The sequence below is a fragment of the Hemiscyllium ocellatum genome, chromosome 38 (genome assembly GCF_020745735.1).
Source record: "Hemiscyllium ocellatum isolate sHemOce1 chromosome 38, sHemOce1.pat.X.cur, whole genome shotgun sequence".
NCBI lineage: Eukaryota > Metazoa > Chordata > Chondrichthyes > Orectolobiformes > Hemiscylliidae > Hemiscyllium > Hemiscyllium ocellatum.
The window spans coordinates 39,271,961-39,298,394 of NC_083438.1; the positions used below are offsets into that span (position 1 = coordinate 39,271,961).

The 26,434-nt window shown below is 56.2% G+C and overlaps 1 protein-coding gene across 1 annotated transcript; it reads right to left on the reverse strand.

The window, feature by feature from the left end:
* Positions 1-26,434, reverse strand: psmc4 (proteasome 26S subunit, ATPase 4). The gene is made up of 11 exons (XM_060852538.1): positions 26,326-26,434; positions 16,799-16,897; positions 15,084-15,270; positions 14,137-14,283; positions 13,407-13,516; positions 11,639-11,732; positions 9,296-9,463; positions 8,201-8,277; positions 6,291-6,459; positions 4,141-4,196; positions 1-317 (listed from the first exon to the last, which is right to left on the reverse strand). The coding sequence occupies exons 1-11, from the start codon at positions 26,359-26,361 to the stop codon at positions 204-206; spliced, it is 1,257 nt and encodes a 418-aa protein (XP_060708521.1). The 5' UTR covers positions 26,362-26,434; the 3' UTR covers positions 1-203.

Below are 26,434 nucleotides of genomic sequence, written 5' to 3' on the forward strand. Positions count from 1 at the left end.
TTTATTTCGCTGGTTATTTTATTTTATTTGTTAAATTAGGAAGATGCACAAAATTCAGGAACGTAGTCTAGAAAAGATTCCCAGCTTCTCGGGGAGTGACGCTGCTGCTTTGACCTGGGGTGGGAGAGGGGAGGGAATGGGAGGGGGATAGGGGGTGTACACACCCAGTCAGGCAGAGCGCCCCCACCCCCCCCACCGGCTCCTCACTTGTAGAATTCGTGCTCTTGCTCGTCCCTCTTGATGACGGTCTTGTACGCTTTCTCAAAGTCTTTGGCCAAGACAATGTAACGGTTCTCTCGGACAGCCAACATTCCAGCCTGGGGGGGGGGGGGGGGGGACAGAGACAGGGATTAGACTCACTCCTGACACAGAGAGACAGGGATTAGACTCACTCCTGACAGAGAGAGACAGGGATTAGACTCACTCCTGACACAGAGAGACAGGGATTAGACTCACTCCTGACACAGAGAGAGAGGGGGGGGGGACAGAGAGAGACAGGGATTAGACTCACTCCTGACACAGAGTGGGGGGGGGGGAACAGAGAGACAGGGATTAGACTCACTCCTGACACAGAGAGAGAGGGGGGGGGGACAGAGAGAGACAGGGATTAGACTCACTCCTGACACAGAGTGGGGGGGGGGGAACAGAGAGACAGGGATTAGACTCACTCCTGACACAGAGAGAGAGGTGGGGGGACAGAGAGAGACAGGGATTAGACTCACTCCTGACACAGAGAGACAGGGATTAGACTCACTCCTGACACAGAGAGACAGGGATTAGACTCACTCCTGACACAGAGACAGGGATTAGACTCACTCCTGACACAGAGAGGGGAACACCAGGCCACTCGGCCCATCCAGTCTGCACCGTCCTCTCGCGGCTGTTTGTCCGACACCTCCCCCATCCCCCTCTCATTCTCCCCCCGCCCCACCCACTATCCTTCGACACTCCCACCCTCCCCTCTGCCAACACACAAACCCCATCGTGAATGTCCCCCACCCCAACCCCCACCCGAACCAGGATACCCCGTCAGTCTGGGAGCACCCACCGGGCGGGGGGGGAATGGGCAATTCTGAACAAGTTTCACCCCCCCTGCCCCCTCAGGGCAGATCCCCTCCCTCGACTCAGTCGACCCCACACACCCGCTCCCCCCCAAACCCCTGAAGCGGTGACTCTCTCCCCCTCCTCATCCCAGCCTGCCGGGAGGGGGTGGGGGAGATGGGGGTGCGATCCGTTTCCTCGCCCCCACGTTGCTGTATCCCCAAGATCTCAGCTCCCAGCCCCCCCCCCCCACCATCTCGGAAACATTCAGCCTGGATGTGATGGGAGAATCCCTCGGCATTCCCACTCTCTGAGGAAGGACATTCCTCCTCATCCCAGCCCCCAACGGTTGACCCCGAGTCCTGACACTGTCACCCCCTGGCTCTGGGCCTCCTCTCGCCCACACCACCCCCACCCCGAGGGTGGGGGGAGGGGGGGAACACCCACCTCCTCTCCCTGTCTGTGGGGTCCCTAACGCTGTCGAAATGTCAGTCAGGCCTCTCTCCTTGTGGGGGAAAACGTTGCCCCTAAGGTCCCTTTTATATCTTTCCACCCGGGCCCCCGATCGCAGCCCCCTGTAACAAGGTGGTGGCGATGGCCCGGTGGGACCATCGCGGGCCTGGTGGGACCATCGCGGGCCTGGTGGGACCATCGCGGGCCTGGTGGGACCATCGCGGGCCTGGTGGGACCATCGCGGGCCTGTTTCCCCAGGGAACGCTCTGGGGGACCCGGGTTCAAATCCCACTGCAGCTCGGTGGTGGAGAGTGAATTTAATTACGATCTGGAAATTAAGTGTCTAATGCTGACTGCGAATCCATGGTTGGAGTGTCCCTGAGGGAAGGGAATGGTGAGCCTTCCCTGGGCTGGGCCTACACGTGACTCCAGACTCTCAGCAACATGACTGATTGCTGACTGCCCTCGGGGATGATGAGGGAGGCGATAATAAATGCTGCCTTTCCAGCAACGTCCTCCTCCCGGAACTGAGTAAAGGGAAAACACATTCCCTGTCCTGAGGCTGCTGTGTCCCTGACAATCTCGGCACATCCCCAACCACTCCCTCCCACCTTCACTGCCTCATTCTCCATAAACTACCCTGCCTCAGGTAAAGGAGGACTGAGCTGCACACCGCGTGGGGGGCAGAGTTTTCTCGATGCCCTGGCTTATCCGTCTGCCGGAGAACGCCAGGGGGAGGGAGGGGGTAATGATCAGGCTGGGAGGGTGAACAGTTGTTAATGGAGACTGTCAATGGCTAACCATAGAGCGTGTGTAATGGCAGGCTGTGGGATAACAAGGCCTGGTGGGTGGGGTACAGGGGGGTAGAACATGGAGAGGGGGGGGGGTCAGGCCCCAAAATTATTGTACTCGATATAGAGTCCCAAAGGCAGGGTCCCCAAATGGAACATGAGGTGTCGTTCTTCCAGCGCACGCTGAGCTACACTGGAACACTGCAGCAGGCCCGAGGCAGAGTCATTGGCCTGGGGAACAGGGTGGGGGGGTTAATGTGGCAGGGAGTGGCCCCCCAGCCCCCCACCCCTCAGTGCAGAGGGGCCCAGGGTGAGAGCAGTGAATGTGGGTGACTGGATGGTGGGAAATGCAGGTTAGGTTGCTGCTTTACCTGGGAGGGGCCACGGTGGTGAAGGGAGATACTGGTGCGAGTTCCCGTGGAACCATCTCTCTCTCTCTCAACTGGCGCTTTCCACATTACAACAACAACTCGCCGATGTCAAACAAACACGGTTTCCTCTTCTGGGTCTCGCCTCCAAAAGAGACAGGAGCAGAAACGAGACCATTCTGCCCCCGGTGGGTCTGTTCCACCATTGAATCATGGCTGGTCCGTCTCTCATTCCCGGTGAAGGGCTCCGGCCTGTAACGTCGACTCTCCTGCCCCTCGGACGCTGCCTGACCTGCTGCGCTTTTCCAGCACCTCTCTCTAATCTAGACACTGATCTCCAGCATCTGTCTCCCTGACAAGTCTCTCAATCCCATTCCCCTGATAACCCTTGACCCCCCCCTTGCCCACCAAGAGCCTGCCTATCCCCGTGTTAACTGTACCCAGTGACCCGGCCCCCCCACAGCCCTCGGTGGGAGTGAATTTCACAGATTCACCTCTCTCTGGCCGAGGAATTTTCTCCTTATCTCCATTCTAATGGGTCTTCCCTTTACCCGAAGGCGGTGCCCTCAGGTCTTAGTCTCCCCTACCAATGCAAACATCTTCCCAACACCCACACAATCCAGGCCATTCAGTATTCTGTAAGTTTCTATTAGATGACCCCTCATCCATCTAAACTCCACTGAGTATAGACCCAGAGTCCTCCACATTCCTCACATGTTAAATTTTTCATTCCTGGGACCATTCTCATGCACCTACACTGAAGATGCTCCAGGGCCAGTACATCCTCCCTGAGATATGGGGCCCAACACTACACAATATGCCAAATGTGGTCTGACCAGAGCCTTATAGAGCCTCAGAAGTATGTCCATGCTTTTATATTCAAGTCTTCCCGAGATGATTGCAGTTCCCTGTTGACTCCACCTGCAAGTGGACCCTGAGAGAATCCCGGACTAAAACTCCCAAGTCTCGGCATTTCAGACTTCTGAATTTTCTCCCCATTTCGAAGACAGTCCCTGCCTCTATCCTTCCTCCCAAAGTGCAGAACCTCACACTTTCCCACATTGTACTCCATCTGCCACTTCCTTGCCCGCTCTCCAAATCCTTCCCTGACCAGTGACCCCCGGGTGACTAACCCTCCAGGCCGTGGAGAGAGTGTGTCCACCACACCCCCCCCCCCCCACCCACCCCGAGGGGATTCGGATTCAGATCCCCTCCCCTCCCCTGAAACGTCCCTGCTCAGAGAAGGAACGGGACCAGCCCTTTCTGGTCTCCCCCACACCCGCCCACAAAGGTGTGTGGAAGCCCCTCGACCCCGGGAATGTCCCGGGAAATCCCTGCCCGCTCCCGTACGCCTTCCCGGAGCGGGAAGGGACCCGGAGATTCGGAACGGGGTGCTCAGAGCTGGCAGTCAATTGAACGACTGAGGGTGGGGGGGACTTGGCTCCGGGAAAGAGTCAGCGTTCCGAAATCTGGGAGCACACACTCACCTCCTGGCAGATGGAGTTGATGTCAGCGCCGGAGATCTTGTCTGGTCTTGCAATGTCTGCAAATCGCGGTCAAGGACACGACGGTCCCAGTGGGGAACAATCCCGGGCCCCGCCGGGGGACAATCCCGGGCCCCGCCGGGGGACAATCCCGGGCCCCGCCGGGGGACAATCCCGGGCCCCGCCGGGGGACAATCCCAGGAGGAGGGGGAGGCAGAGCCGGAACCAACTCAGGCCAAAGGCTTCGTCGTTCAGGCACCCTCAGGGAAGCTGTAAACCAAGCTGTCAGAGCGCGTGCATGTGAGAGCGAGCGAGAGAGAGAGAGAGAGAGAGAGAAAGAGAGAGATACACACACAGAGAGCGCGGGCAAGAGAGAGAAAGAGAGAGAGACAGACAGACAGATAGATACACACACAGAGAGTGCACGCGAGAGAGAGAGAGAGAAAGAGAGCGCGCCGAGAGCCGAGAGATACACACAGAGAGCACGAGAGATCAGAGACAGAGAGAGAGAGAGTAAGATAGTGCGTGAGAGAGACAGGCCGGATCAGTTGAGGGTCAGTCGCTTTCGGATTGCCAACAGCCGCAGGGCTTCAAGGATCATCCGGGTAAACATTCCGGGGAGGGGGAATTGCCGGTTCAAATTCCACCCCTCCCCCAATGGCCGGGAAACTAAAGCAGACAGATCGACGTGGATGTGGAAGCTGGTCCCAGGGACAGTGACTGGGAAACGCTCATTGACAGGGTCAGCGGTTGGGAGGGGAGGGGGTGGGGTCAGCGGGTGGGAGGGGAGGGGGTGGGGTCAGCGGGTGGGAGGGGAGGGGGTGGGGGTGGGGTCAGCGGGCGGGAAGGGAGGGGAGGGGGTCAGCGGGCGGGAGAGGAGGGTGGGGGTGGGGTCAGTGGATGGGAGGGGGGAGGGTGGGGTCAGCGAGTGGGAGGGGGAGGGTGGGGGTGGGGTCAGCGGGTGGGAGAGGAGGGGGTGGGGGTGGGGTCAGCGAGTGGGAGAGGAGGGGTGGGGGTGGGGTCAGCGAGTGGGAGGGGGAGGGTGGGGGTGGGGTCAGCAGGTGGGAGAGGAGGGGGTGGGGGTGGGGTCAGCGAGTGGGAGAGGAGGGGGTGGGGGTGGGGTCAGCGGGTGGGAGATGAGGGGTGGGGGTGGGGTCAGCGGGTGGGAGTCAGTGGGTGGGAGTGGGGAGGGGGTGAGGTCACCACTGTCCTTCAGGGAAGGTCCGTTACCGTCCCGATCCGGTCAGTGACTCCACACCTACCCGAGAGACTCAAACTACCGTCCCAAAGCTGCCTCTGGGGGGTGGGGGGTGGGGGGCTGGGCTCGGGGGGGGGGGGGGTAATTAGGGTCAGGAGGCAACCCCTCCCCCCCCCCGTCCTGATGTGGAATGCACGAAGGAGCGGGCGGTCAATCTCCCGGGTAATGGGGGGGGGGAGCGACAGGGACCCCGCGAGGGGGGGGAGCGACAGGGACCCCGCGAGGGGGGGGAGCGACAGGGACCCCGCGAGGGGGGGGGAGCGACAGGGACCCCGCGAGGGGGGGGGGGGGAGCGACAGGGACCCCGCGAAGGGGGGGGGGGGGGAGCGACAGGGACCCCGCGAGGGGGGGGGGGGGGGGGGGGGAGCGACAGGGACCCCGCGGGGGGGGGGGGGGGGGGGGGGGAGCGACAGGGACCCCGCGAGGGGGGGGGGGGGGAGCGACAGGGACCCCGCGAGGGGGGGGGGGGGAGCGACAGGGACCCCGCGGGGGGGGGGGGAGCGACAGGGACCCCGCGAGGGGGGGGGGGAAGCGACAGGGACCCCGCGGGGGGGGGGGGGGGGGGAGCGACAGGGACCCCGCGAGGGGGGGGGAGCGACAGGGACCCCGCGAGGGGGGGGGGGGAGCGACAGGGACCCCGCGGGGGGGGGGGGGGGGGCGACAGGGACCCCGCGAGGGGGGGGGGGGGGGAGCGACAGGGACCCCGCGAGGGTGGAGCGACAGGGACCCCGCGAGGGGCTGATGCCAGGCTGTCTTGGGGGCAAGGGTCAGAGGGGACCAGCAGAGTCAGGGGGCAGAGGGCACAGCGGTGCCCGGCCATGGGAGGAGCTGACTGGTTAGACCCCAACTCCAGCCAGCTCCCTCTGGCCTCCTGCCCCACACCGGTGAAGGATACAGTCCTCCAGGTCCACCTCCTCGGACAGGTTCATCTTGCCTGTGATGGTGGTAAAGATCAGGCGTTTCTGACGACGATCGGGGAGGGGGAACTCGATCTTGCGATCCAGACGGCCGGGGCGAAGGAGGGCAGGGTCCAGCGTGTCAGCGCGGTTCGTCGCCATGATCACCTGCAGGTGGGGGGAGGGAGAGAGACAGGTTAGAACGGTCAAAACAGCAGGAGCAGTGCCCAGGGAGCGGGCACTGTCGGAGGGTCAGTGCCGAGGGAGTGCCGCACTGTCGGAGGGTCAGTGCCGAGGGAGTGCCGCACTGTCGGAGGGTCAGTGCCGAGGGAGTGCCGCACTGTCGGAGGGTCAGTGCCGAGGGAGTGCCGCACTGTCGGAGGGTCAGTGCTGAGGGAGTGCCGCACTGTCGGAGGGTCAGTGCTGAGGGAGTGGGCACTGTCGGAGGGTCAGTGCTGAGGGAGTGGGCACTGTCGGAGGGTCAGTGCTGAGGGAGTGGGCACTGTCGGAGGGTCAGTGCTGAGGGAGTGGGCACTGTGGGTTTTGCTGTTTGCGGTATTAACCAGCTGCATTGCTCCTGGAATATCCGCTTCACACCTGCTTAAAACAACTGGCAACGTTAGGGGCTGGGCTACTTCCCCGAGAGGTTTTGAGTGGGTCCGGCCTGGTCCATCACACTCCTCTCCTCAAACACCCCTCAGATTGCAGTCTCACCCACCCTCTCACAAGTGGAAACATCTCTCCGAGTGAACCCCCTTTCAGAATTGTAAACCCCTCGATATAGTCACCCCTCAGCTCCCTCTCCTTGTGGGGTATCAGTGCCTCAGTCTGTTCCCGAACGGCACTGTCCGGTCACGAAATACAGGATTGGATATGTCAGCCCGGGATCTGCTGGAGATTGTATAAACTCAACACCCTGAAGGCAATAGATCTCCCAGATACAGAGAGGGGAGGAACCATTTCAAATACTGGGAGATTTGATCATCAGGGACTTAAATATCCTCACCAACGATGCTCCAACCTACAGGGGGTTTTGTATTCACTCTCAGGTGAAGCATTTACTGCCCCCGTCCCTAGTTGCCCCCCCCCTTGGGAAGGTGGGGGTGAGCTGCCTCCCTGACCCTCTGCAGTCCATGTGCTGTAGGGTAGCCCCACAATGTCCCTGAGGGAGGGAATCCCAGGATTCTGACCCAGGAGGGAACGGCCGAGAGATTTCCAAGTTGGGATGGGGAGGGGCTCGGAGGGGAACTTGCAGGGGGGTGGGGTCCCCATGTACCTGCTGCCCCTTGTCCTTCCAGATGGAAGTGGCCGTGGGTTTGGAAGGTGCTGCCTGAGGGTCTTTGGTGAGTTTCTGCAGTGGGTCTTGCAGCTGGTACAGCACTGCTGTTACTGAGGGGGGGTGGGGGTACACACTGCTGTTACTGAGGGGGGGGGAGGGGATGGTACACACTGCTGTTACTGAGGGTGGGGTGGGGGGAGGGAGGGGATGGTACACACTGCTGTTACTGAGGGGGGGGAGGGGGGAGGGAGGGTACACTGCTGTTACTTGGGGGGGGGGGGGGGAGGGAGGGAGGGGATGGTTGTGGGTGTGGGGCCGGGGGCCGCTGTGTCCCTGGATGGTGTGGAGCTTCTCGAGTGTTGTTGGAGCTGCCCCCACCCAGGGGCAAGTGGGGAGTATTCCCTCCCCCCTCCTGCCTTGGGCCTTGTCGATGGGGGGGACAGGCTTTGGGGGGAGTCAGGAGGGGAGTCACTCGCTGCAGGATTCCCAGCCTCTGACCTGCTCTTGGAGCCGCTGGGGTGAGGTGGTGGGTCCTGGTGGGTTTCTGGTCAGTGAGGCGGGGAGAGAGGGAGGGGGGAGAGAGGGAGGGGGGGTTGAAGTGAAACCCCCAGATCCTGGTCAGGGTCTCACCTTAACATTGACGTTCTGGTCAAAGCCGTCCATCTGGTTGAGGAGCTCCAGCAGGATTCTCTGCACCTCCCGGTCCGCTGTCGGGGGGGGGGGGGGGGTAAAAACACAACAAAGCAGCTGAGTACAGGCACCCACAACAGGAAGCAGGGAGGGGGAGGGGGGCGACAGGGAGGGGGAGGGGGGCGAGCAGGGAGGGGGTGTAGGGGCTGGAGGCGGTTACAGAGATGGGGAGGGGGCGTAGGGGACGGGGGAGGGGGCGTAGGGGACGGGGGAGGGGGCGTAGGGGGGGGGGGTGGGGTGTAAAGGTGTAGGGGAGGGGGTGGGGTGTCGGGGGTGGGGGTGTAGGGGAGGGGGTGTAGGGGGGGGGGGTGTAGGGGAGGGGGTGTAGGGGGAGGGAGTGGGGTGTAGGGGATGGGGAAGTGTAGGGGGTGGGGGTGTAGGGGGTGTAGGGGAGGGGGGTGGGGGGTTGGGGATGGGGGGTGTAGGGGGTGGGGGTGTAGGGGGTGGGGGTGTAGGGGGTGGGGGGTGGGGGGTTGTAGGGGGTGGGGGTGTAGGGGGTGGGGGAGGGGAGTGGGGTGTAGGGGAGGGGAGGTGTAGGGGGTGTAGGGGATGGGGGTGGGGTGTTGGGGATGGGGGGTGTAGGGGGTGGGGATGTAGGGGGGGTAGGGGAGGCGGGTGGGGTGTTGGGGATGGGGGGGTGTAGGGGGTGGGGGTGTAGGGGAGGGGGAGGGGGTGTAGGGGGAGGGAGTGTAGGGGGAGGGAGTGTAGGGGGTGTAGGGGGTGGGGGTGGGATGTAGGGGATGGGGGTGGGGTGTAGGGGGTGGGGGTGGGATGTAGGGGGTGGGGGTGGGGTGTAGGGGGTGGGGTGGGGTGTAGGGGGTGGGGGTGGGATGTAGGGGGTGGGGGTGGGATGTAGGGGGTGGGGGTGGGATGTAGGGGAGGGGGGTGGGGTGTAGGGGGTGGGGGTGGGGTGTAGGGGGTGGGGGTGGGATGTAGGGGAGGGGGGTGGGATGTAGGGGAGGGGGGTGGGATGTAGGGGGTGGGGGTGGGGTGTAGGGGGTGGGGGTGGGATGTAGGGGAGGGGGAGGGGTGTACCTCCTGTCTGGGCGTCGAAGCGTTTGGTTGCGATGGCGTCGATCTCGTCGATGAAGATGATGGCGGGAGCGTTCTCCTTGGCCAGCCGGAAAACATCCCGCACCATCCGCGGCCCCTCCCCCAGGTACTTCTGGACAAACTCCGAACCCACCACACGGATAAAGGCAGCTGGGAAAACACCACCGGGATCAGCACCACAGCAACACCAGGCCATTCAGCCCCTCCCCCTCCTCCAGCCTGTTACACTGGGACAGGCGGCCATTCAGCCCCTCCTTGAGCCAGGATGAAATGGCATTTGCCACCGTTCAGCCCATCTGACCAGCCCTTCTATCTCATCCTGTAATCGAAGGCCTCCCTCCTTGCTATGTCCCACCCAGCAATGGAGTACCATCGCCCACCGTCCCTGAGTTCACACCCAGACCATTCACAACCCACAACAAACTGGGAGGGACCCAGCACTGAACCTCACGTTCTCGAGTCACAGAAACAGACCCTTCGGCCCAACCCGTCCATGCTGACCCAGATATCCTAATGTAATCTCATCCCATTAGCCAGCACCCGGCCCATATCCCTCCAAACCCTTCCTATTCATGTCCCAATCCAGATGCCTCTTAAATGCTGTCATTGTACCAGCCCCCACCACTTCCTCTGGCAGCTCATCCCATACACGTACCACCCTCTGGGGGAAAAAGTTGCCCCTTAGGTCCCTTTCCCCTCTCACCCTAAACCTATGCCCCTCTAGTTCTGGACTCCCCCACCCCAGGGGGAAAAGACCTTGTCTATTTATCCTATCCATGCCCCTCATGATTTTATAAACCTCTATAAGGTCACCCCTCAGCCTCCGACGCTCCAGGGAAAACAGCCCCAGCCTGTTCAGCCTCTCCCTGTAGCTCAGACCCTCCCACCCTGGCAACATCCTTGTAAACCTTTTCTGAACCCTTTCAAGTTTCACAACATCCTTCCTGTAGCCGGGGGACCAGGATTGCACCCAATATTCCAACAGTGGCCTAACCAATGTCCTGTACAGCCACAACATGACCCTCCCAACTCCTGTACTCAATACTCTGACCAATAAAGGAAAGCATACCAAACGCTGCCTTCACTATCCTATCTACCTGCGACTCCACTTTCAAGGAGCTATGAACCTGCTCTCCAAGGTCTCTTTGTTCAGCAACACTCCCCAGGACCTTACCATTAAGTGGATAAGTCCTGCCCTGATATTCCAAAATGTTACACCATTGGATACAGGATTCCAGTTAGAAAACACCCTTTGACCCTCATCCTGTTCCTCCTGCCCATTTGGGATTGGATTTGCCAAATTTGAGTTAAATTATTGCTGTCATGTGTTGGTTTGCATGCTGACAGTCAGTACCTCAGGGTAACAGAGCACAGGGATAGACAAGGTCCAGGCTTTGGTCGATGAGAGGTCTGTACAAAACGGCTGAGCACGAGGAAGGAGCTGTCCTCAAACTGCCTGCTGTTCCTCACGCAGCCCGGGATATTCGGCCCTGAGGACCCTCACCAACTTCCCCAGACGCACAATTATGAGCGTTTACCCCGTGGGGGGGGGGAACATCGCAGCCTGGTCCGGCCACCGCTCAGCCCAGGGACGGTGAGAGACAGCAGGAGGTGGTGTGCACAGGCCGGACCATCATGGGAACTGACCTCCCAGCCACCGACTCCGGCTGCACTTCCCGCTGAACGTCACCAAAGAGCCCACCGTTCCCGGTTACAATCTCTTCCGTCAGGCAGAGCACAAAGGGCTCAAGGATAGCGTCTTCCCTGCTGTGACCAGCCCGTTGAACAGATTCTCTCCAACTTCATGACCCTGTGTCCCTCACCCGGCTGAAGCACCCTGAAATTTTTATGCTCTCGTTTGCTCCAATTTGCCCACACTGCTCGCAAAACAGCCCTGCCCACCGCACAGAGGAACCTCGATTATCCCAACAACACAGGCTGGCATTATTTTGCCCGGATAACACCGTTTAGCCAATAATTAAGACCTTGCGAGATAATCTGAAATTTGGATAACCGATAATTGAGGTTCCTCTCTCCTCAGGGACACGAGACGGTAATGACCAAATAAAACAGCCTGGGACCCCACGGGCTCTTCGATTTGTGACCGGTCTGTCCCGTGGGACAGTGGCGAGAGCGTTCCTAAATCCAGACAGTGGACACCCCACAGCGTCACCCTCATCGACACACCAGCACATGGGAAAACACAATCGAGTTGGTCAGGCACGATCGCCCCCCCCCCCCCGGTGCGAGAGCCAGGCTGCGAATGGGTCTGAGGGGGTGGGCAGTGTGTGGGGGGGGGAAGGTGGGGGCTGGGTGCGGAGTTACCTGTCGTGTGATGAGCAACAGCTTTGGCAAGCATCGTCTTCCCGCAGCCCGGGGGGCCGTACATCAGCACCCCGCGAGGGGGGTCAATCCCAATCTGGGGACAGGGGGGAAACAAAGGAACATGGTTTAACACAGGACTGACCGCGAGGGGGAGGGTCTGAGGGGACTGACCGCGAGGGGGGAGGGGACTGACCGCGAGAGGGAGGGGTCCGAGGGGACTGACCGCGAGGGAGAGGGGTCCGAGGGGACTGACCGCGAGGGAGAGGGGTCCGAGGGGACTGACCGCGAGGGAGAGGGGTCCGAGGGGACTGACCGCGAGGGAGAGGGGTCCGAGGGGACTGACCGCGAGGGAGAGGGGTCCGAGGGGACTGACCGCGAGGGAGAGGGGTCCGAGGGGACTGACCGCGAGGGAGAGGGGTCCGAGGGGACTGACCGCGAGGGAGAGGGGTCCGAGGGGACTGACCGCGAGGGAGAGGGGTCCGAGGGGACTGACCGCGAGGGAGAGGGGTCCGAGGGGACTGACCGCGAGGGAGAGGGGTCCGAGGGGACTGACCGCGAGGGAGAGGGGTCCGAGGGGACTGACCGCGAGGGAGAGGGGTCCGAGGGGACTGACCGCGAGGGAGAGGGGTCCGAGGGGACTGACCGCGAGGGAGAGGGGTCCGAGGGGACTGACCGCGAGGGAGAGGGGTCCGAGGGGACTGACCGCGAGGGAGAGGGGTCCGAGGGGACTGACCGCGAGGGAGAGGGGTCCGAGGGGACTGACCGCGAGGGAGAGGGGTCCGAGGGGACTGACCGCGAGGGAGAGGGGTCCGAGGGGACTGACCGCGAGGGAGAGGGGTCCGAGGGGACTGACCGCGAGGGAGAGGGGTCCGAGGGGACTGACCGCGAGGGGGAGGGTCTGAGGGGACTGACCGCGAGGGGGGGGAGGGTCTGAGGGGACTGACCGCGAGGGGGGGAGGGTCTGAGGGGACTGACCGCGAGGGGGGGGGGGGGAAAAGAGGGGGGGGAGGGAGGACTGCCCCAGGACTGACCACGAGGGGGGAGGGAGGGTCCGAGGGGACTGACCGCAAGGGGGGGGTGGGTCTGAGGGGACTGACCGCGAGGGGGGGGGTCTGAAGGGACTGACCGTGAGGGGGAGTGGTCCGAAGGGACTGACCGCGAGGGGGGGGAGGGTCTGAGGGGACTGACCGCGAGGGGGGGGGGGGGAGGGAGGACCGCCCCAGGACTGACCACGGGGGGGGGGGGGGGGGGGGGAGGGTCCGAGGGGACTGACCGCGAGGGGGGGAGGGTCTGAGGGGACTGACCGCGAGGGGGGGGGGGGGGGGGAAAGGGAGGACTGCCCCAGGACTGACCACGAAGGGGGGGGGGGGGGGAGGGTCCGAGGGGGGGAGGGTCTGAGGGGACTGACCAAGGGGGGGGGGGAGGGTCCGAGGGGACTGACCACGAGTTGAGGGGTGGGGTGGGGGAGGGGGTGGGTGGGAGTCTGGGGGGGACAGACCCTGAGTTTGGGGGTGGGGGTGGGGGAGGGGTTGGGTGGGGGTCTGGGGGGACTGACCGTGAGTTGGGGGGTCTGGGGGGGAATGAGTTGGGGGGGGTGGGGTGGGGGTCTGGAGGGGGACTGACCGTGTGTTGGGGGGTGGGGTGGGGTGTCTGGGAGGGGACTGACCGTGTGTTGGGGGATGGGGGTGGGGGTCTGGGGGGGACTGACCGTGAGTTGGGGGGTGGTGGTGGGGGAGGGGGTGGGTGGGGGTCTGGGGGGGGAACTGACCTGCTTGTAGAGCTCGAAGTGGGTGAGGGGCAGTTCCACCGCCTCCCGGACCTCCTGCTTCTGAATGTCCATCCCTCCGATATCGGAGTACAGCACGTCCGGCTTCTGGTCTGTCAGCGGGAAAACCCAGGGGTCACCCAGAATCTCCACCCGGCCCTCAGCACGGAGACCACTCTGCCCATCCACCCGCTGATAGCCCACTCCAGTTCAATCCTCCCCCTCCCCCCAGCCCCGCTAATGTTCCTACCCCCCTCCCAGTATTTCCCCATATAGACCCCCCCACCCCACCCCACCCTTTGGAAGCTCCTGTGCGAACGACCCCATTGCAGGCGCCGCCTCCCAGACTACAACAACAACCCATCACTACGACAATAAACAAATCCCACCCCCGTTCCCCCACCATCCCAGCGGGAGTCAGACAGACCCTCGTCTCCCCCTACACACACACACACACGCTCTGTCCCCGTCTCTCCCTCACTCTCCCCCTACGCACACTCGCTCAGTCCCCCGTCTCTCCCTCACTCTCCCCCTACACACACACTCGCTCTGTCCCCCGTCTCTCCCTCACTCGCTCTGTCCGCTCTCCCTCTCTCCCCCTCTCCCCCACGCTCCCCTCTCTCCCCCACGCTCCCCTCTCTGCCCCACACTCTCCCGCTCTATCCCATGTCTCTCCCTCCCCTCCCAAACCCCCTCGCTGTGTCCCTGATGTGAAGCCAGTGGGAGCAGCTACCTGAGGTCAGCATCATGATACTGCTGTCTGCCTCTGGGGGCAGCACATCGACCAGGGCGTTGCTGTGTTTGTGCAGAGCTACCGACGCGTTCGGCTTTAGCAACTCCCGGTCGATGGTGCTCAAAATCCGCACGTAGTAATTGGAGCCTGGGGAGGGGACAGAGAGACAAACACAGAGGGTTAGTGTCCGGATCAACTCACTGGCTGTAACCAGCACAAGATCACGAGAGACGGCTCCTCTCCCGGGGAACCAGGCGCCCCGATCGGGGAGATGGGTGTAAGGATGGTCAGGGCTGGAGGGACGCTGGGACACAGATAAACAGGACGGGGGGGGGGGGGGGAGGGGGAGGCAGGAATACAGAGCGGGGGGACGAGATTCAGGGCAAAACCTCAGCTCATGGAGCAGGACGTAGAACCAGGAGGGGGCAAAAGGCGACTGAGAATTGAGATGGAGACACAGTCCGCGACAGGAGCAGAGGGATCTGGGAGACCCAGCCCATGGATCCCAGGCAGCGCACACAGTGGCAGGGATCGGGAAGGGGAATAACCATTACTGTGTGGGAATGGGGGGATTAACGTGGGAATGCCAAGCCCCAACTGTCTGGGAGGAGGGGGATTGGGGAGAGAGACGCTGGAGCACAATGTCCCTCCTTCCTTAAGGAGAGACAGACTGGGCACTGGGGGATGGAATGGGAATGGATAGGGACAATGGGCTGAATGGTGGAGGGGAAGCTCTGGGATCTGTTCCGGACAATCCCGAGAGCAGGCGGAGATGCTGTGGCTCAGCGGCCAGGGAGGTGGGAGAGAAGCCGGCGGCTGGGGGAGGCACAGCCTACCCCATTCCTGTCGGAGTGGGACACAGGGATGCCAGCACGCGAAGGGGGACAGGCAGCGGGAGATAACCTGCCAGTCCTCCCTCCCTCGCTCGCGGTGACGGTCCTGATTACCAGTGGTGGAGCCCACAATGGCAGTGTTCTGATCGACAGCCTCCAGGAACTGTCCGATGACCAGGGGGATACTCTGGATACGTTTGACCTCCTCCTGGGCGTGCAGGAACTCCTTCTTCAGGTTCTTCTGCTCGTCCTTGATGTACTCCTCCTGTACCTCCAGGAACTCCAGCTCCTGCTGCAGCTTCTGCAAAGAAACCACACCCAGGGTCAGCGCCGCACTGTCGGGGGGGGTCAGCGCCGCACTGTCGGGGGGGGTCAGCGCCGAGGGAGTGCCGCACTGTCGGGGGGGTCAGCGCCGAGGGAGTGCCGCACTGTCGGGGGGGTCAGCGCCGCACTGTCGGGGGAGTCAGCGCCGAGGGAGTGCCGCACTGTCGGGGGGGTCAGCGCCGCACTGTCGGGGGGGTCAGCGCCGAGGGAGTGCCGCACTGTCGGAGGGTCAGCGCCGAGGGAGTGCCGCACTGTCGGGGGGGTCAGCGCCGCACTGTCGGGGGGGTCAGTGCTGAGGGAGTGCCGCACTGTCGGAGGGTCAGTGCTGAGGAGTGCCGCACTGTCGGGGGGTCAGCGCCGCACTGTCGGGGGGTCAGCGCCGCACTGTCGGGGGGTCAGCGCCGCACTGTCGGGGGGTCAGCGCCGCACTGTCGGGGGGTCAGCGCCGCACTGTCGGGGGGGTCAGCGCCGCACTGTCGGGGGGGTCAGCGCCGCACTGTCGGGGGGGTCAGTGCTGAGGGAGTGCCGCACTGTCGGAGGGTCAGTGCTGAGGGAGTGCCGCACTGTCGGGGGGTCAGCGCCGCACTGTCGGGGGGTCAGCGCCGCACTGTCGGGGGGTCAGCGCCGCACTGTCGGGGGGTCAGCGCCGCACTGTCGGGGGGTCAGCGCTGAGGGAGAGGGCACTGTCGGAGGGTCAGCGCTGAGGGAGTGAGCACTGTCGGAGGGTCAATGCTGAGGGAGAGGGCACTGTCAGAGGGTCAATGCTGAGGGAGTGGGCACTGTCAGAGGGTCAGCACTGAGGGAGTGGGCACAGTCGGAGGGTCAGCGCTGAGGGAATGGGCACTGTCGGAGGGTCAGCGCTGAGGGAGTGCCGCACTGTCAGAGGGTCAGTGCTGAGGGAGTGGGCACTGTCAGAGGGTCAGTACTGGGGGAGTGGGCACTGTCGGAGGGTCAGTGCTGAGGGAGTGCCGCACTGTCGGAGGGTCAGTGCTGAGGGAGTGGGCACTGTCGGAGGGTCAGTGCTGAGGGAGTGGGCACTGTCAGACAGAGAGTTGTTTCGATGGGGTATTGGAGGGGGAGTGGGTGTAAGATGCCATGCCCCCCATTTGGACGGAGAGGAGGGCGGGCTGTCCCAGAGGGACCGAGGGGGATATTTGCTCCATAATTAACAAGAGCAAAACTAAACAGACACAACGGACCCATGGGGCAGTGTCCATCCCACCAGGCAGCGCCCAACCCAGCAGGCAGCGCCCAACCCACCAGGCAGCGCCCAACCCACCAGGCAGCGCCCAACCCATCCCACCAGGCAGCGTCCATCCCACCAGGCAGCGTCCATCCCACCAGGCAGCGTCCATCCCACCAGGCAGTGCGGATGGGTCACCCTCGTGCTGCTGTTCGTGGGAGCAGGCTGTGTACAAAGTGAGAGTCGCATTCCCTCCCATCCAATGGGAAACCATCATCAGCCGAGGCCCTTCGGTGGTCTCTCTGAATACGAGCTCACTCACCTTGTAACGTGTGTACAGATCTTCCAGATCCTCCGGCTCAGGGGCAAGGAAGGAGAGGCCGGTGTGAGGCCGGGAACACATCAGGGTGGGAACGTCATCCTGGAAACAGACAGGCCAAAGGTCACAGCTCAGGGACAGGAGGGGTCGGAGGTCATTCACACAGGGAGCAACAGAGACAAGGTGGAACGATACCGTCACCTCGCCTTACCCCCTCGACCAGTCTCCCCCTCCATGACCGGTCTGCCTCAAACCCCCCAGCAATATCTCCCCCCACAACCACCTCACTCACTCGACAAGCCATCCCAGAACACAACCAGCCGGTCACAGCATGTTATAGCTTGGGTATCTCAGACATAACCCTCTCTCTCTGGGGTCTATTTGATGGGGATATTGATGATACATTAACCCTGATATAACCCTCTCTCTCTCGCTGGGGTGTATTTGATGGGGATATTGATGATACATTAACCCTGATATAACCCTCTCTCTCTGGGGACTATTTGATGGGGATATTGATGATACATTAACCCTGATATAACGCTCTCTCTCTCTGGGGACTATTTGATGGGGATATTGATGATAGGGTTATATCAGGGTTAATGTATCATCAATATCCCCATCAAATAGTCCCCAGAGAGAGAGAGAGAGAGAGCGTTATATCAGGGTTAATGTATCATCAATACCCCCATCAAATAGACCCCAGAGAGAGAGAGAGGGGGGGTTATATCGGGGTTAATGTATCATCAATATCCCGATCAAATAGACCCCAGAGAGAGAGAGGGGGTTATATCAGGGTTAATGTATCATCAATATCCCCATCAAATAGACCCCACAGAGAGAGAGAGAGAGAGAGGGTTATATCAGGGTTAATGTATCATCAATATCCCCATCAAATAGACCCCAGAGAGAGAGAGAGTGAGGGTTATATCAGGGTTAATGTATCATCAATACCCCCATCAAATAACCCTCTCTCTCTCTGGGGTCTATTTGACGAGGATATTGATGATACATTGACCCTGATATAACCCTCTCTCTCTCTGGGGTGTATTTGATGGGGATATTGATGATACATTAACCCTGATATAACCCCCTCTCACTCTCTGGGGTCTATTTGATGGGGATATTGATGATACATTAACCCTGATATAACCCTCTCTCTCTGGGGACATTGATGATACATTAACCCTGATATAACCCCCTCCCTCGCTCGGGGGTCTATAGATGATACATTAACCCTGATATAACCCTCTCTCTCTCTCTGTGGGGTCTATTTGATGGGGATATTGATGATACATTAACCCTGATATAACCCTCTCTCTCTCTGGGGTGTATTTGATGGGGATATTGATGATACATTAACCCTGATAGAACCCTCTCTCTCTCTGGGGTCAATTTGATGGGGATATTGATGATACATTGACCCTGATATAACCCCCTCTCTATCTCTCTTTCTGGGGTGTATTTGATGGGGATATTGATGATACATTAACTCCGATATAACCCTCTCTCTCTCTGGGGTCTATTTGATGAGGGTATTGATGATACATTAACCCTGATATAACCCTCTCTCTCTCTCTGGGGTCAATTTGATGGGGATATTGATGATACATTAACCCTGATATAACCCTCTCTCTCTCTCTGGGGTCGATTTGATGGGGATATTGATGATACATTAACCCTGATATAACCCTCTCTCTCTCTCTCTCTGGGGTCTACTTGATGGGGATATTGATGATACTTTAACCCTGATAAAACCCTCTCTCTCTCTGGGGTCTATTTGATGGGGATATTGATGATACATTAACCCTGATATAACCCTCTCTCTCTCTCTGGGGTCTATCAGGGTTAATGTATCATCAATATCCCCATCAAATAGACCCCACAGAGAGAGAGAGAGAGAGGGTTATATTTGATGGGGATATTGATGATACATTAACCCTGATAGACCCCAGAGAGAGATAGAGGGTTATATCAGGGTTAAGGTATCATCAATATCCCCTATATCAGGGTTTATGTATCATCAATATCCCCATCAAATAAACCCCAGAGAGAGATAGGGGGTTATATCAGGGTTAATGTATCATCAATATCCCCATCAAATAGACCCCAGAGAGAGAGAGAGGGTTATATCAGGGTTAATATATCATCAATATCCCCATCAAATAGACCCCAGAGAGAGAGAGGGTTTTATCAGGGTTAAAGTATCATCAATATCCCCATCAAGTAGACCCCAGAGAAAAAGAGAGAGGGTTATATCAGGGTTAATGTATCATCAATATCCCCATCAAATAGACCCCAGAGAGAGAGAGAGGGTTATATTTGATGGGGATATTGATGATACATTAACCCTGATATAACCCTCTCTCTCTCTCTGGGGTCTACTTGATGGGGATATTGATGATACTTTAACCCTGATAAAACCCTCTCTCTCTCTGGGGTCTATTTGATGGGGATATTGATGATATATTAACCCTGATATAACCCTCTCTCTCTCTGGGGTCTATTTGATGGGGATATTGATGATACATTAACCCTGATATAACCGTCTCTCTCTCTCTCTGGGGTCTATTTGATGGGGATATTGATGACACATTAACCCTGATATAACCCTCTCTCTCTCTGGGGACTATGTCGGGGTTAATGTATCATCAATATCCCCATGAAATAGACCCCAGAGATAGAGAGTTATATCAGGGTTAATGTATCATCAATATCCCCATCAAATACACCCCAGAGAGAGAGGGGGTTATATCAGGGTCAATGTATCATCAATATCCTCGTCAAATAGACCCCAGAGAGAGAGAGGGTTATTTGATGGGGGTATTGATGATACATTAACCCTGATATAACCCTCACTCTCTCTCTCTCTGGGGTCTATTTGATGGGGATATTGATGATACATTAACCCTGATATAACCCTCACTCACTCTCTCTGTGGGGTCTATTTGATGGGGATATTGATGATACATTAACCCTGATATAACCCTCTCTCTCTCTCTGTGGGGTCTATTTGACGGGGATATTAATGATACATTAACCCTGATATAACCCTCTCTCTCTCTCTCTGTGGGGTCTATTTGATGGGGATATTGATGATACATTAACCCTGATATAACCCTCTCTCTCTCTCTGGGGTCTATTTGATGGGGGTATTGATGACACATTAACCCTGATATAACGCTCTCTCTCTCTCTCTCTCTGGGGTCTATTTGATGGGGATAGTGATGATACATTAACCCTGATATAACCCTCTCTCTCTCTCTCTGTGGGGTCTATTTGATGGGGATATTGATGATACATTAACCCTGATATAACCCTCTCTCTCTCTCTGGGGTCAATTTGATGGGGATATTGATGATACATTGACCCTGATAGAACGCTCTCTCTCTCTCTCTCTCTTTCTGGGGTGTATTTGATGGGGATATTGATGATACATTAACCCTGATATAACCCTCTCTCTCTGGGGACATTGATGATACATTAACCCTGATATAACCCCCTCTCTCGCTCGGGGGTCTATAGATGATACATTAACCCTCATATAACCCTCTCTCTCTCTCTCTGTGGGGTCTATTTGATGGGGATATTGATGATACATTGAACCTGATATAACCCTCTCTCTCTCGGGTGTATTTGATGGGGATATTGATGATACATTAACCCTGATATAACCCCCTCTCTCTCTCTCTGGGGTCTATTTGATGGGGATATTGATGATACATTGACCCTGATATAACCCTCTCTCTCTCTGGGGTGTATTTGATGGGGATATTGATGATACATTAACCCTGATATAACCCTCTCTCTCTCTCTCTCTCTCTCTCTCTCTGGGGTCTATTTGATGGGGATATTGATGATACATTGACCCTGATATAACCCCCTCTCACTCTGGGGTCTATTTGATGGGGATATTCATGATACATTAACCCTGATATAACCCTCTCTCTCTGGGGACATTGATGATACATTAACCCTGATATAACCCCCTCTCTCGCTCGGGGGTCTATAGATGATACATTAACCCTCATATAACCCTCTCTCTCTCTCTGTGGGGTCTATTTGATGGGGTTTATTGATGATACATTGACCCTGATATAACCCTCTCTCTCTCTCTAGGGTGTATTTGATGGGGATATTGATGATACATTAACCCTGATATAACTCTCTCTCTCTCTCTCTCTGGGGTCTACTTGATGGGGATATTGATGATACATTAACCCTGATATAACCCTCTCTCTCTGGGGACTATTTGATGGGGATATTGATGATACATTAACCCTGATATAACCCTCTCTCTCTCTGGGTCTATTTGATGGGGATATTGATGATACATTAACCCTGATATAACCCTCTCTCTCTCTGGGGTCTATTTGATGGGGATATTGATGATACATTAACCCTGATATAACCCTCTCTCTCTGGGGTCTATTTGATGGGGAAATTGATGATACATTAACCCCGATATAACCCCCTCTCTCTCTCTCTCTCTCTGGGGTCTATTTGATGGGGATATTGATGATACATTGACCCTGATATAACCCTCTCTCTCTGGGGACGATTTGATGCGGATATTGATGATACATTAACCCCGATATAACTCTCTCTCTCTCTGGGGTCTATTTGATGGGGATATTGATGATACATTAACCCAGATATAACCCTCTCTCTCTCTCTGGGGTCTATTTGATGGGGATATTGATGATACACTAACCCTGATATAACCCACTCTCTCTCTCTCTCTGGGGTCAATTTGATGGGGATATTGATGATACATTAACCCTGACATAACCCTCTCTCTCTCTCTCTCTGTGGGGTCTATTTGATGGGGATATTGATGATACATTAACCCTGATATAACCCCCTCTCTCTCTCTGGGGACTATTTGATGGGGATATTGATGATACATTAACCCTGATATAACCCTCTCTCTCTGGGGTTTATTTGATGGGGATATTGATGATACATTCACCCTGATATAACGCTCTCTCTCTCTCTCTCTCTTTCTGGGGTGTATTTGATGGGGATATTGATGATACATTAACCCTGATATAACCCTCTCTCTCTCTGGGGTCTATTTGATGGGGATATTGATGACACATTAACCCTGATATAACGCTCTCTCTCTGGGGACTATTTGATGGGGATATTGATGATACATTGACCCTGATATAACCCTCTCTCACTCTGGGGACTATTTGATGGGGATATTGATGATACATTAACCCGGATGTAACCCTCTCTCTCTCTCTCTCTCTCTCTCTGGGGACTATTTGATGGGGATATTGATGATACATTGACCCTGATGTAACTCTCTATCTCTGGGGTCTATTTCATGGGGATATTGATGATACATTGACCCTGATGTAACTCTCTATCTCTGGGGTCTATTTCATGGGGATATTGATGATACATGAACCCCGATATAACCCTCTCTCTCTCTCTCTGGGGACTATTTGATGGGGGTATTGATGATACATTAACCCTGATATAACCCTCTCTCTCTCTCTCTGGGGTCAATTTGGTGGGGATATTGATGATACATTGACCCTGATAGAACGCTCTCTCTCTCTCTCTCTCTCTCTTTCTGGGGTGTATTTGATGGGGATATTGATGATACATTAACCCTGATATAACCCTCTCTCTCTCTGGGGTCTATTTGATGGGGATATTGATGACACATTAACCCTGATATAACGCTCTCTCTCTGGGGACTATTTGATGGGGATATTGATGATACATTGACCCTGATATAACCCTCTCTCTCTCTGGGGTGTATTTGATGGGGATATTGATGATACATTAACCCCGACATAGTCCCCAGAGAGAGAGAGGGTTATTTGATGGGGGTATTGATGATACATTAACCCTGATATAACCCTCACTCTCTCTCTCTCTCTCTGGGGTCTATTTGATGGGGATATTGATGATACATTAACCCTGATATAACCCTCACTCACTCTCTCTGTGGGGTCTATTTGATGGGGATATTGACGATACATTAACCCTGATATAACCCTCTCTCTCTCTCTGTGGGGTCTATTTGACGGGGATATTAATGATACATTAACCCTGATATAACCCTCTCTCTCTCTGTGGGGTCTATTTGATGGGGATATTGATGATACATTAACCCTGATATAACCCCCTCTCTCTCTCTAGGGTCTATTTGATCGGGATATTGATGATACATTAACCCCGATATAACCCTCTCCCGCTCTCTCTCTGGGGTCTATTTGATGGGGATATTGATGATACATTGACCCTGATATAACCCCCTCTCTCTCTCTCTCTGGGGTGTATTTGATGGGGATATTGATTATACATTAACCCTGATATAACCCGCTCTCTCTCTGGGGTCTATTTGATGGGGATATTGATGATACATTAACCCTGATATAACCCTCTCTCTCTCTCTGGGGTCTATTTGATGGGGGTATTGATGACACATTAACCCTGATATAACGCTCTCTCTCTCTCTCTCTGGGGTCTATGTGATGGGGATAGTGATGATACATTAACCCTGATATAACCCCCTCTCTCGCTCGGGGGTCTATTTGATGGGGATATTGATGATACATTAACCCTGATATAACGCTCTCTCTCTCTCTCTGGGGTCTATTTGATGGGGATATTGATGATACATTAACCCGGATATAACCCTCTCTCTCTCTGGGGTCTATTTCATGGGGATATTGATGATACATTAACCCCGATATAACCCTATCTCTCTCTGGGGACTATTTGATGGGGGTATTGATGATACATTAACCCTGATATAACCCTCTCTCTCTGTGGACTATTTGATCGGGATATTGATGATACATTAACCCTGATATAACCCTCTCTCTCTCTTTGGGATCTATTTGATGGGGATATTGATGATACATTAACCCTGATATAACCCTCACTCTCTCTCTCTGTGGGGTCTATTTGATGGGGATATTGATGATACATTAACCTTGATATAACCCTCTCTCTCTCTGGGGTCTATTTCATGGGGATATTGATGATACATTAACCCCGATATAACCCTCTCTCTCTCTCACTGGGGTCTATTTGATGGGGATATTGATGATACACTAACCCTGATATAACCCTCTCTCTCTCTCTCTCTCTGGGGTGTATTTGATGGGGATATTGATGATACATTAACCCTGATATAACCCTCTCTCTCTCTCTCTCTCTGTGGGGTCTATTTGATGGGGATATTGATGATACATTAACCCTGATATAGGGGATATTGATGATACATTAACCCTGATATAACCCTCTCTCTCACTGGGGACTATTTGATGGGGATATTGATGATACATTAACCCGGATATAACCCTCTCTCTCTCTCTCTCTCTCTGGGGACTATTTGATGGGGATATTGATGATACATTGACCCTGATGTAACCCTCTCTCTCTCTCTGGGGTGTATTTGATGGGGATATTGATGATACATTAACGCTGATATAACTCTCTATCTCTGGGGTCTATTTCATGGGGATATTGATGATACATGAACCCCGATATAACCCTCTCTCTCTCTCTCTGGGGACTATTTGATGGGGGTATTGATGATACATTAACCCTGATATAACCCTCTCTCTCTCTCTGGGGTCAATTTGATGGGGATATTGATGATACATTGACCCTGATAGAACGCTCTCTCTCTCTCTCTCTGGGGTCGATTTGATGGGGATATTGATGACACATTAACCCCGACATAGTCCCCAGAGAGAGAGAGGGTTATGTCGGGGTTAATGTATCATCAATATCCCCATGAAATAGACCCCAGAGATAGAGAGTTATATCAGGGTTAATGTATCATCAATATCCCCATCAAATAGACCCCAGAGAGAGAGAGGGTTATATCAGGGTCAATGTATCATCAATATCCCCGTCAAATAGACCCCAGAGAGAGAGAGGGTTATTAGATGGGGGTATTGATGATACATTAACCCTGATATAACCCTCACTCTCTCTCTCTCTCTGGGGTCTATTTGATAGGGATATTGATGATACATTAACCCTGATATAACCCTCTCTCTCTCTCTCTGTGGGGTCTATTTGACGGGGATATTAATGATACATTAACCCTGATATAACCCCCTCTCTCTCTCTGGGGTCTATTTGATCGGGATATTGATGATACATTAACCCCGATATAACCCGCTCTCTCTCTGGGGTCTATTTGATGGGGATATTGATGATACATTAACCCTGATATAACCCGCTCTCTCTCTGGGGTCTATTTGATGGGGATATTGATGATACATTAACCCCGATATAACCCTCTCTCTCTCTCTGGGGTCTATTTGATGGGGACATTGATGATACATTAACCCTGATATAACCCTCTCTCTCTCTCTCTGTGGGGTCTATTTGACGGGGATATTAATGATACATTAACCCTGATATAACCCCCTCTCTCTCTCTGGGGTCTATTTGATCGGGATATTGATGATACATTAACCCCGATATAACCCGCTCTCTCTCTGGGGTCTATTTGATGGGGATATTGATGATACATTAACCCTGATATAACCCGCTCTCTCTCTGGGGTCTATTTGATGGGGATATTGATGATACATTAACCCCGATATAACCCTCTCTCTCTCTCTGGGGTCTATTTGATGGGGACATTGATGATACATTAACCCTGATATAACCCCCTCTCTCTCTCTGGGGTCTATTTGATGGGGACATTGATGATACATTAACCCTGATATAACCCTCTCTCTCTCTCTGGGGTCTATTTGATGGGGACATTGATGATACATTAACCCCGATATAACCCGCTCTCTCTCTCTGGGGGGTGTGTGTGATGGGGTATTGGTCACACATTGACCCTGAGATGACCCCCTCTCTGGGGGGTGTGTTTGATGGGGTATTGGTCACACATTGACCCTGAGATGACCCCCTCTCTGGGGGGTGTGTGTGATGGGGTATTGGTCACACATTGACCCTGAGATGACCCCCTCTCTGGGGGGTGTGTGTGATGGGGTATTGGTCACACATTGACCCTGAGATGACCCCCTCTCTGGGGGGTGTGTGTGATGGGGTATTGGTCACACATTGACCCTGAGATGACCCCCTCTCTGGGGGGTGTGTTTGATGGGGTATTGGTCACACATTGACCCTGAGATGACCCCCTCTCTGGGGGGTGTGTTTGATGGGGTATTGGTCACACATTGACCCTGAGATGACCCCCTCTCTGGGGGGTGTGTGTGATGGGGTATTGGTCACACATTGACCCTGAGATGACCCCCTCTCTGGGGGGTGTGTGTGATGGGGTATTGGTCACACATTGACCCTGAGATGACCCCCTCTCTGGGGGGTGTGTGTGATGGGGTAGTGGTCACACATTGACCCTGAGATGACCCCCTCTCTGGGGGGTGTGTGTGATGGGGTATTGGTCACACATTGACCCTGAGATGACCCCCTCTCTGGGGGGTGTGTGTGATGGGGTATTGGTCACACATTGACCCTGAGATGACCCCCTGGGTGCCTGTGAGGGTTTGGTGATAATTATCACTAACCTGTAGCTTCTCCACCATCACCCCCAGCTCCTCCATTGCTGCTGCTGCTGCTGTCTCACCGCCACTTCCGCTTCCGGACCGGAAATCCCTTCACCCCATGCCTTCTGGG